Below are 12,556 nucleotides of genomic sequence, written 5' to 3'. Positions count from 1 at the left end.
GAGAAAGAGACGATAATTCCAAGTACATACTTAGATACTTCTAATAATAGGTCAACAATGCTAATCTGGTTATAAATATGGGGGCAGCTAGGTGGCGCAGTGGATAGAGCACCAGCCTTGAATTCAGAAGGACCGAGTTCAAATCTGTTTCGGACACTTAACACTTCCTAGCTGTGTGACCCTGGGCAAGTCACTTATCCCCAGCCTCAGGAAAAAAAAAAAAAAAGAATTTAATATGACTCTTCAATCTTATACTACCTTATTGTGAATCTGCTCAATATTTCACTCTCTCAAAATAGGTGACAGTGGCAAAAGGAAACATAATTCTAAACAATACTTCTTATATAAATCTGTAAAATGTATGCAGCAAAGTTTATTCCTGAAATGTCACTGTCAAACATATTTAATTCAAAATTTGTTGGATAACTATAACATTTGGATAATTGCTTGCATAAAAAATACTAGGTTATTTATCAACACCATACCTGGATAAATGAATGAATTATTAATACAAATATGTAGTTTTAAATGCCACTTGGCTTGCTTCCAAGTCAGCTTCCAACTCTTAGCTAGCCTAACAATACAGCATAGTCCAAAGGAAAGAGGACATGCAGTCAATCTGTGACTAGATAACCTTGGACATATTAATCTCTCCAATGTCATTTCCTTAGTTGGAAGATGGAGGTCATAAACTCTTACTATTTTTAACACAGAGTCATTTCAAGAATCTAATTAAAACATGTGCAAAATCTTTCTTAACCATAAAGCATTTTACATGTGTGTGTGTATACACACATTTATATTTAAGTCATTATTAATATAGATTAAAAACCTACTTGGATTAGATAAAGATAATTCAATTTTAATGAGCCTTATTAATATTGCATTAAATTATGATATTCATACAAAACAGACAGCAGATAAGCTCTTCATTAAACATTTCTCAGGTAGCTGGCAGACTCAGGGCTGCTTCCTTGGCTTTCCCTATGGAAATAGGGAAGCCAAAGGCCTTTTTAAGTCTTCATTTAACTTAACCTCCTACTAGCTCATTCTCTCCTCAAATGACTTCTGTGATACAGCTTTCCTGTTTCTCCTGTTATCTGTGTGTGACTGTTCCTTTCTGGATCATCATCCATTATGACTCATTAAGTATTGATCTGCCTATATTTAATGGCTTAGTTTTCAGTAATCTCATCAAATGCCATGAGCCGATTCATCTCTATATGGATGACTCCCCCTCCTGTGTTCTTTTCCCCCTCCTCCTCTTCAGGTAAGATCCTCTTCCCTAGTAGTCCATGGACAAAGACAGCACAATGATCTGCACATTAAAGATTCTTAATAAGTATTTATCAAATTGAATTCAGCTAGATCCTTATTGAAATTCTTATCTGAGGTGCCTTCATCCAGGATTATCTAACAACTCACTGGCTTACCTTGGGTTAGCCTATAGGTAACACCCCTAATATTAAACTGTGATGCTCTCTCTAGTGATTTTTGGAAAATCCATTGAATGTGATCAGGATCATCTCCATCCAACGTAACTCCCTCTAGAGGGGGAAAAAAAAGAGAAAAATACATAAAAACATTAATTTTTTAGAAATTAGAATTCAAAATGCATTGAACATCAAAACGAATTTATGGCTCAACAAAATTGAATATATGTTTTGCTAATTATTTTAGAATTTTTAATTTGAGGTTTTTACCTCCAAAAGGCTGTTCCTTGGGCCACTGCAATATTCTTGCATACTCAATACAATGTTCTGGGAGTCTGGGCATAGATGCAATGGTACACATGGGGAAATTAACCTAAAACCAAAAAAAAAAAAAAAAAAATTGTATTTACCTGAGAATTTAAAGGATGCCCTTTTCCCTTTCAAATATAATTTGAGAAGAACATATATCTTTTCTTGATTAAACTACATGCACAAAAAACTATCTTTACATTAAATTATCTGATTTATAAAAAAATTAACCTTGATATATTATTAATGCAGCTAAAACTTTTTAAATCATTATAAAGTTTTCTAAAATGAACTAAGAATAACAGAAATACTTGACCAGACTTAAACAATACATCTAATTCAGTAGATACTGAATAGATTTATATATACAACCATCCTATTCTCATAAATTTAAATTGGAACTTTTTTTAAAAAATGTAAACTTTTCACAGGAAAAAAAATAGCAACAAGTATCACTTGATATAATTTGTTAAAACCAGATCCAAAATTCTAAAATAACTATTAAGTAACTGTGAAATTTTGTGATTAAATGACATAACCTTGTATTAAGTTAATGCCTACTGTGGGTGTCTAATCAACACTGGCAGAATTAAAATATTGTTAATTATGCCTTCATTTCAACATGTGTCAACAAAAAGCTAACTTTGGTGAATCTTGGGAATGAACTATATACTAGGATGCCATTCTTTTTCTGGGTGACAGAAAAATATTGTTTGAACAGTATTTAATATGAAGTTTCCTTTTTGCCCATGAGAAGGATAGTCTAAATGGACAAGTGATTGTATAGCAACACAAGGGAGAAAATCCAAAGACAACAGGGAGCCATTGACTTGGGATAACAAAATGTCTCCATTTCAAGGCATTTCGGGGTCAACTGTAACCAAGTAAGAAAGAAATGGGAGGGATTGGATCTTATTTTGGAGCAGTACACCTCAAACTGGGGGGTGAGGTAGGGGAGCAGTTGATGAAAACAATAGTACAATCAGGGACTAAGTTAATTAGAATAGGCTAAAAAACCACAAAGACCAAATTCTATCCAGTACATGTAGACTACACATTTGAGATTACTTGCTAATCTACTATTATTTCTCTATATTATTCTTTTCCCATATGAATAAATAAGCACACTACTGATCTGAAGTATGTTAACACATTCACTAGAAGGGAAAGAGAAGACAAGTATTAGAGCAAGGATACCCAACTATGGTCAGAGCAGAAGAGGAAGAAGCAGACCAAGCCTGGAGTTCAACAGGTCTGTGAACCCAAGGAATCAAACAGATCAGCTTAGTACTGGAAACCACTGACTACAGAAGCATTTTTTAATTCAAATTCTAAAAGAGGCCTCCTAAACAAACAGAACTCCAGAATCTGGTCTGGGCACAAACCCATGCCTGACCAAGAATTGCTAAATCACCAAAACAATACTTAAGTCTTTCCCTAAAGTCTTCCAGGGAGGGAAAGTCAAATATGAGCATAAGGACAAAAATGTTTGGTCTATGTTCATTTCTTTCTCCAAATTATATATAGTAGGTCTTAAAACTGGTTAATTAAATCTTAATTTTTTCCAATAGTCTGTAAAACCAATTACCTGTGGTGGATAAAGTTCCAGTGTGCATTCAATACAAGCTGTCATTCCAGGTAGAATTACCCTAGCGTTTCCTTTAAAACCTTCCGTTCCCCCATCTATCAAAGGAATAATGGAACTTGGATCTAATACACCATCTTCATAATTTAGAAGTGATATCTAGAAGAATATAAAACAACTATAAAAACAGAATTAATGACAAAATAATCCCAGAACCTTCAGGGTAACATCACTGCTTGCGGGAGAGAGGAAGGGAAAGCTGTTTTAAAGTTAAGTAGTTTTATGAATAAAAGTAATATCAGATATTAATTACCATATTGGTTTGAATATATGCTATCATGAAGTACAAATCTCGCCCTTAAAAGTGAAATTTCTCTAAAAAGAAAAAAACTAGGGATTCACTAGAAAAGTTTAATTATCATATTGATAATAATAATAATATATATGTGCATTTGAGTTTTTTTTAACATGTCTTTCAATTAAAATAAGATTCTTGTATTCATTTGTATTGTAACCGCTCTGTTATTAGATTCCTAACAGGGAGACAGAAAGGTACAGAAGAGTTCAGAAGGCCTGAGCTGGAAGCCTGGGATTCTACATGGGGCCTTGTGCACATCAAACTTAAGTGAACCTCAGTTTTCTGGAGAAAAGCTGGACTGGATCCTCTCTGAGCCAGTGCCCTTTTACCTCTAAATCTATAGTCCCAAGAGCTTTGTAACTAAGCGGTCAACTAAGGCAATACTCTAATTTTGTGCAAGCTAGATTTAGAGCCCCATAATCAGCTAATCTCTTCCTCACTAAAGAGTGAGTTATAACTACTTTGTTAATTCACAACTGAGCAGCAAAATAGTCTTGAGTTTTCAAAATCATCACCAATGTGACCCTTAATTTACTTGTACACACATACACACATACACACAAAAGCACTTACCAACATGCCATTTATCCATCTTCTAGCAATAATGGAGTCCAGACCACACACAATGATATGAAATTCTAGGAAAAATGAGTTTTAGTTTTAAAAAATATTAAAAATAAAAGAAAGCCATCTTCATTCTCCCCTCCCTCCAGAACCTGTATTTTGTTCTAGGTTCTCACTGTAGAATTTTTACAATTGTGCCCAGAAACAAAGCTTCATATGTCACTTTCTGGTTACCTCTACTCCCAATCCTGTCAAGTATCCCTTTATGCGTTGCCTTCCCCAGTTAGAATATAAACTCCTTTAGGACAGTCTTACTTGCTTGTATTTATATCCCCTCCTTATAGCACCAATACTGGTACCTAGTAAGCATTTAATGAGTTTTCATTCATTTATAAAATGTAAACAATTCAAATTTACGCTGGAGTATAGCATGTTATCATAAATGTAAAAATAGTAATTTTCAAATTAATCTTTTAACTCCAGTTTTGCTGACTGTATCAAAGAGAAATTTAACCCTTAAATATTAGTACCTTTTCTTCTCTTTTACTACATTATCAGTAGCTGTTAAGGTTCCAGTTTAGAAAGAGAAGATAACATTAATTAGCATTCAAAGAGTTTAATAATATCTCCAAGAAAAAAAAACTTAAAAAAATAACTTAGTAAACATTTAGTGTAAAATTTAGTGTAAAATCATGATATTTCAAAAGAAAACTTACGTCTATAGAAAGTATCATCAAAATTTTGAATCTTGTTGAAATGTCTGAATATAAGTAAAGGAACTAATGTGTATGTATACATATTTATAAAGAGGTAGACACATTCAAAATTTAGTTATAAATAAAAATCACCAGCATTCAAAGCAATGAAACTTACAAGACATTAGCAAATCCATTTATTTACATATTTTAGATCTGAACAATTGTTGAAAAGCTAATGGCAATTGTTTACTTGGGTTTTGGGAAGAGGAGACTAAATTGTCATCTCCTCTGCCTCTCTATTTACTATACCACATGTTCTTCATCTATCAGCTGAGAAGTTTGGCTAAAGCAACTAGACACAGATTAATTATGATCAACAATTCTGGTCCAAGAGACCCAATCATGAAACACTTCGGGGGCTCTCAGTACAGTGCTACACTCTACATAAGTAGAATGCTATCTATATATATTATCAGACATCTAGCTTACTTCCTCTATAAAAGCATCCCTAAGCAATGAATTCTGGACTCCGCTTTCCTTCTGATGGGCTGAGGATCATCTACTTAGAGATAAGATTAGACTTGGATGAAACTCTAAATCAACTCCTTAGATTTTACAGATGAAGAAATAATGTGAAGAAATGGCCTCCACAGCCAAAGTCAGACTAGAATCAAAAATTGATGCCCGATCTTATGAATCCAAAGACAGGACTCTTTTCACTGTCTCACACTAATAATGAAATTACAGAAAAACTCAACAATATATTTGGCCAATGTCCTGAGCTGTTATTTTCTGGCTATGTGAAATTTTCCTATGTATAAGCCACTTTCACAACTAGACTGTCAGCTCCTGAAGATAGGACAGTGTTCTTCACTCGGGCCTTCCACAGAACTTTCACAGGGCTTCAGGCTACCACACTGCGAGGTCAGCTTGGTTTCCTCATGTTATTTCTATGCTCCATGAGAAACAGAATTTTCCAACTTTCTCATATGGCTCTTTTCATGACTGGGCTGCTCTGACCCTGTCCAAGGAACAATGAAATGGCCGGCCCTCAATGACACCCCGTTCCATGGCTTTGCATGTTAAGAGCCTACACAGTGACTATATTAAGGAACTTTCTGATGCTCAAAATTTGAAAACAAGAAGACAAGTTCTGACAAAAACAATGAGATAAGAGTTGTTGGTTCCTTTTCCCCAACAAAGTTCTAACTGCATGAATCACCTCGTCATCACTTTTGGTTCTTAGAGTGCTGATAGCACCTGAACAGAAAGTTAAGAGAACAGTCTTTCATAAAAGGGCATTTTCTTCTGGGGTGCCAACTCAGGCCCTGAGCTCCAAGGTATTACTCTGGGATAAAGAGAAAAAAAAATGTTTTAAATACTTTCTAATCATTTCTATCCAATGGGATGCTGCCCACATGCAAGTTATTGTTTCCCTGCTCTAGGAAGTTAGCACTCTGTTTTCATCTTTCAGAAAATTAACTGATTTTGACTGAATCCAAGCTTCAGTAGAAGAATGAAACAGAAATCCAAAAATTGTATTTGAAGACCTTAGTAATTAGACATGGGTTGCCATGCTTGGAGCAGTGTGAGCTGCATCCCTATTTCTAATTATAAGACCAAACCAGGAAACACATTTATAAACTAAAAAAATCTAACATAAAAATGTTCTAATAACATAAGGAGGTTACAGGACATGTAAATGTTAAGAAAACAGAAGATACAAAGTGCTATTTAAATTATAGAATTCCCTCCATCCAAAGGTGTAGGGCAAGAGAATCAAACAATGTCAGAATGATGGGTAAAAGTATAGTTTACTTTCACGTACATATACAATGCAATCTTTTTTTTTTTTTTTTTTTTTTTTTTTAGCTAGATAGTAGTGTTACACATCTATTGTGTGCTCTATACAAATATCCAGGAAAAGATTGCAGTCCAAAACTTCAGGGCACTTATCTTTTCATAACTTCCATATTTCAGTCCAAAACTTTACATATCACCAACAAAAGAAACCCCTATTCTTATTGTTGGTTCTTCCTGGATTGTCTACTATCAGTTACTCAGAGTTACTAAGTTGCTGCATCCAAGATCTATCGTAATTAAGGCCTCCTCCTAATGTTTGGGAACTCTGGCTTTTCTGCCACATAGGGGAACTCAAGTTCTGGGCAGGGTCTGTCAAGGTTGAAAGGTGCCATCTTAGATCCAGCCTAGTCAAGGAAATACTCATCACCACAAAGCTGGCCACAGTTATAAAGATTAAGGGATGGAATTAGAAATTAGCCCACATTCATAGTGAAAAATTAGAAAAAGGACCAGAAGGAGCTAAGAATCTTCAAATATAAGTTCTTAACATGAGATCTATCAATGGTTATTAACAAACTGCCAACCTTAGAAGAATGAAAGTCTAAACATATTGCCATTCTAAATGAGAGGTGAGAGAACAAAGTTGGAAGCAAACAGAAAAATGGCTCAAAGGGTCTCCTTGGACAGGCAAATAAATATTACAGAATCAGATTTAGAGTTGTAAGGGACTTCAGAGGTCAGATAATCCAACTCTCTCATTTTACTGATGAACAAACTAAGACTTCCGCTATAAAGCTTGAAGTCATACAGATAGGAAGCTACCAAAGGGCCACTTCTTCTGCCTCTGAAGTTTTATTGGGTGTCTCAAGGCAGCAAGAACCATCTTTTCATGGGGGAATGCTCATCTCATTTGAGCATTTATAAACTATTATGAGAAATATTAACTAGCTATTTTGAAAATAAGCATAAAGACCATTAGAGAGATCAAATATAAATCAAGTAAGCATTTACTTAGCAACAACTGGGCACCAGGCTCTGAGAATACAAAAAACAAAAAGCAAGGACTTCTCACCCTCCAGGAACTAGCATTCTAATGAGGAAGATAGTTAAGTACAACAGATTTCTAAGTTTATAGAAAATAAACACAAGGTAATTTTTTGGGGGGGGGGCGGAGGGCAGGAACACACACACAAGAGGATAGGAATTAGAGTTAATGCAAATGGTCCTTGAACTGAGCTTTAAAGAAAATTAAGAACTCTAAAAAAGAAGAAACATCCATTAGGAGGCCACTGCCAACAGGCCAATCAAGAAGTCATAAGGGCCTAAACTAAAGTGGTGGCCATGCTTCCAATGAAGAAAAGAGGCATATTTAAATGATGTTGTAAAGGTAAAGTTTTATAAGCTATCTTAAGACCTAGTGAAGTCAATGGAAAAGCTGGAAAGAAAAGAATGGCAAAAATTGTTGGAAAAGCATAAAGTATGCCTGATAAAAGTCTAGTATCCAAAATAAAAAAGGGATTGACACAAATTTCTAACAAGTAGTCAAATGATATGAAAAAATTTTCAAAATAAATCTAACTAGAGAACCACAGAATTTCAGCGGGAAGAAACCTCAGTGACCATTTGTTCAATCCATTATCTGAAAATAGTCTACTTAAAACCTATCTGAAAAGTAGTTATCAAGACTGTTGAAAAAAATTTCCTCTCATAAGGAAGTGCACTCTCTCCTATGCAATTCATTACTCTTCTGAATACCTCTGATAAGATGTGCTGCTCTATATTCCACAGCTTCTACAGAAAAGCTCCTCTCTCATGTGCTAGGGACTGTTCTTATTCAGGCTAAACATTATAGCTCCTATAACTGATTCTCCTACAAAACATGCATCAGGCTCATTACCATCTGTCTAACCTCCTCTAGATACCTATGTCAACAATAATTTTAAAATTCTGTCAACCTACATAATGATCAAGATTTTAGAAAATATGGTATCTAACAAGCCATTTCAGTTTAGAAGAAAAGATTCAATAATATATTTTCATAACAAAAAAGGATACGGAACTACAGCACAGTTAGGGATCCTGTCATTGAGGAATTCTGCAGCAACTTCAGCTTTGGATCTTCCGACATCTTTAGGCCTGGAAAAACATAGCATTTACAAAGCTCAAATAAGTCACAATTACTGCAAACTCTTCCAGAGAATCTATTTAAATTCCCAAACAAATCAATAAAAAACTGATTGCCTTTGGTGCAAGCAACTTCCTCTCCCCCCTCAAAGATGTGCTCAATGTGGGAAACTCTCCAGGGAAGATGTTACTGTCCATCTGTAGCTCTCTATAATTCCCAGAGTTAACTTGCCAGGAACTCTCAGAGGTCACTTGCCCAGTTACAGTTACACAGCTAGTAAGTGTCAGAGGCAGGCGCTGCACTTAAGATTTTCTTGATTCAAAGGCTGGTCTGCTAACAACTACACCATCCTGTCTTGTCATTCAATGCTTTCCATACAACAGGATTTTAGTGAGTATTGTGAAAAATACATCAATGCCACAGCACTGAAGTAAGAAGCCTAGCAAAGTGGTTGGTGCTCTCAGCTCTGAGCTCCTGCCTGCAGACTAGAGGCTTCTGCCCCCAACTCCTTGCTTTTTTATTGCAGCACATCCTGTGCTTTCAACCCCAGGTGATGCCCCCCTCCTTGCCTCACTTTCTAGGGGTCCCTGACACTGCAGTCCATCCTCCAGACCCCCTTCCTTCTCCAGAGCTGCATCTCTATCTTCTCTGGGGCCTCTTTTCCCTGCCCTACCTGGGCATCAGACTGGCACCTATCTCCCCAGAGGGTCACAAGAGTAAGATGAGATCCTATTGGGCAAGGGCTTGGCAAACCTCCAAGTGCTACATGAAGCTAGTTGTTGTTGTACCTTCCCCATAGGAAGGACAGCAGACTCCTAATAAGTATACCTGCAGGATTCTAATCATCACGAAATATAATCTCATCAGGCTGTTTCTGGTCTTCCCCAAAGATGAGTAGCGTGACCAGGCCAAAAACAAGTGTTCATGACAAAACATGTAGAAAATATACTGTTTGTGAGGTAACGCATAAAAATGGCATTCCTGACATCACCTATACAAAATTCCATCCCTCTCTGCTGCAAAAAGGGCTGGGGGATCCCATCCCTCCACTCAGATACTTTAGAGAATGGAAAGAATTCCAGAAGACGAGGTCTTGGTGACTCTCTCACATATCCCCAACCCACGCCCCTTTCTAAAGGCCCAAACAACCTACTGATGGGCTACCTCAGAAACAAGAGCCCAAAAGCTATTTTTGAGGACATTCTATGGCTACCCAGAGATAACTCCATCACTCTCACCCTAGGGGCCCCAGCTGCCCATCTGTGAAATGACAAGGTGTAACAAGTATGTTCTCCAGGTCCTGAGCTGTTTATAAGGATTGTCAGATAGCCTAAGAAAAGCATTTCCGCCAAAGGATTTCTAAAAATTGAGTAACCATTTTTAAGGGATTATAATGTGTTGCTGTTGTCCTTCCTTTTCCAGGAGCACCACTGACTTCATATATTATTATTATTATTATTATTATTATTATTATTATTATTATTATTATTATTATTATTATGCAATTGTAAAGGTGTATCTGGAATTTCTAACAATGAGACTTTAAAAAGCTGAAAAGAATAGAAAGCCTTAAAACAAGCTGCCACATATAGGTAATGGTCATTTCTAATAACTAAAAACTTTCTTTCATGGAAAAGATCAGTGCATTTTTATATATAACATCAATTTTCACTGTTACCTATGATTGAAAATTGTTTTCAACTTGTCAATTAGTGTTTCTTATAGATTTAAAAATAAATTTAAACTTGCCATTATCTTTCTTTGTCAACAAAGCAATGTTCTAATATATTTTCTGAGTATATTACTCTTTGATGTGACGAAAAAATGCTTACCCACAAAGAAAAATACTATAATCCAAATGTCTGACAGACTTGTATCCTATGACTGTAGCAAATTTTGGCCTTAACGACAGCCTCCAAACAAAAAATCATCAACTGATAGATTCTGCTTTGGCCAGGCAAATTTCTACTGCTATTAACCAGATGTATACATTTGGGAATAAATGGATTGTCCTCTTTCATTTCTCCAGAGTATAGGGCAAAGGTATACAACCTAACTTTCAATTTTACATACTGCTAACATGGTAAAGGCAAACAACAGTTTGATTGGTTGAAAAAAAACTATAGAGAAACCTTAGAATACAAACCACACAAGAGAAAAACAGGCAATTCCTAAATAGTTTCAGCCATTATTTATTTCTTATTCAATCCCAGACCTTCCCCATGTCATTCTCCAAGCAGGCCAATTTGATCTTTTGAGTCACTGGTCTTCCTTAATAAGACCCTGACTTTCTCCACATCTAATCCTTTCAGCAACCTTAATTTACACTGGAGAGACAAGGTCCTTTTCTTTCTGAACCGCAAGATACACTTGTTCACTTCAGGTCAAAATGCTGCCCACAGGACTCTGCCCAGAGAATTCTCTTCACTAGCTTCTTTGTTCTGAGAGCAGTGGCTTGACAGTCTTTCACAGCTACCTCTCCAACCACTGATCTGTTCTTACTTTTCATGCTTTCCTAATGAACTCAAAACCAGTCATCCTCATCTCAATCACTCTTTCATCTTCAAATTTTCCAGGCTCCTCTTAGCTAACAGTCTGAAACTGTTCTACAACTCCATATCCCCACCATCACCATACCAGGTTAAAAAACTCCTGATCCCAGATCACTATCATCTCCACTCTCCCACCTAAACAAACTCCTCTTTTTCTCCTTTAACACCTAATATCACCAGCTCTGGGAAAGCTTTCCAGGTCCTCAACAGCAAAAAACCTCATAGAATACCTAGATACTGTTGCAGCACTCCCTCCATAAAGCACATATCATCATTTCCATTGTACTATCATTCTATGTAGGGGAGTTATATCTGTAGCCCAAGCAGATTATAAACTCCTTCCTTATTGCAGAAAATATGTCTTATCACAACTTTATATCTAAGTAACTGGCACAGGACTCATTAGGGTTCCAAATGCAATGAATTTACAAACTTCAGCAGGAAAAACATCCGTAGCTCCAACTCAATTGCAAATTGATTTATCTAGCCTATCAGGTCAAGAATATTTATAAATCTGCACATATATTTATGGAAACAGCTCATTATTGAAACTGAGTCACTAATATATATTCACTTTATTTTTAAGTAAAATGTCACCCAAAAAGTGTTTTATTTTTCTAAAAAAATTTAATCTGTAATCTAAAATATTTTTCTATAAAGTTTCATCACCCATACATGAATTTATTTTTAAAAGAATCTCTGAAATTAAACTTATTAATAAAAGTTTGTAAAATAATTAGCATGAATCCTAAGAAAGAAATAATTTAGGATAACACTTACCTAAACAAAAATTGCCTATTTAGATTGGAAACATCTATGGTGTCCATATCTATTACATGAATTTGTCTAAAACCAGACAAGGCCTGTAGGAATGAAAAGGAAAAAAAATCTAGTAAATAGAACAGTGAGCAACTGTCTGACTTCTAATCAAAGGGAAGATTTCTCTCTTACTTTTCAGTGACTAGCCATAAAACTACCAATTCTGCCTCATCAATAATAAATTCTGGTCACCACTCCAAGTTCTATCTAATGGCAAAAAATTCAAACAGTTTTCAGCAAGATTTAGAAATTTCAGTTCTTAGCAAAAAGGCCTAATATTAACTATCTAGTTCTAAAAATGGTAACTAAT

The 12,556-nt window shown here is 35.6% G+C and overlaps 1 protein-coding gene across 4 annotated transcripts in view; it reads right to left on the bottom strand.

Moving 5' to 3' along the window:
• UBA3 (ubiquitin like modifier activating enzyme 3) overlaps positions 1-12,556 on the bottom strand; it is a 28,927-nt gene that overhangs the window by 2,475 nt on the left and 13,896 nt on the right. For all 4 annotated transcript variants that reach the window (XM_074284139.1, XM_074284140.1, XM_074284137.1 and 1 more), the window contains 7 exons: positions 12,208-12,290; positions 8,806-8,886; positions 4,966-5,009; positions 4,259-4,323; positions 3,331-3,486; positions 1,704-1,806; positions 1,434-1,547 (listed from right to left, as the gene is read on the bottom strand). In XM_074284139.1, coding sequence (XP_074140240.1) covers positions 1,434-1,547; positions 1,704-1,806; positions 3,331-3,486; positions 4,259-4,323; positions 4,966-5,009; positions 8,806-8,886; positions 12,208-12,290 — 646 coding nt within the window. The remainder of the gene's footprint in view (positions 1-1,433; positions 1,548-1,703; positions 1,807-3,330; positions 3,487-4,258; positions 4,324-4,965; positions 5,010-8,805; positions 8,887-12,207; positions 12,291-12,556) is intronic.

Source organism: Sminthopsis crassicaudata, chromosome 1, assembly GCF_048593235.1.
Source record: "Sminthopsis crassicaudata isolate SCR6 chromosome 1, ASM4859323v1, whole genome shotgun sequence".
NCBI lineage: Eukaryota > Metazoa > Chordata > Mammalia > Dasyuromorphia > Dasyuridae > Sminthopsis > Sminthopsis crassicaudata.
Note: the sequence above shows the minus strand (reverse complement) of the source record. Positions and strands in the feature narration are given on the sequence as shown.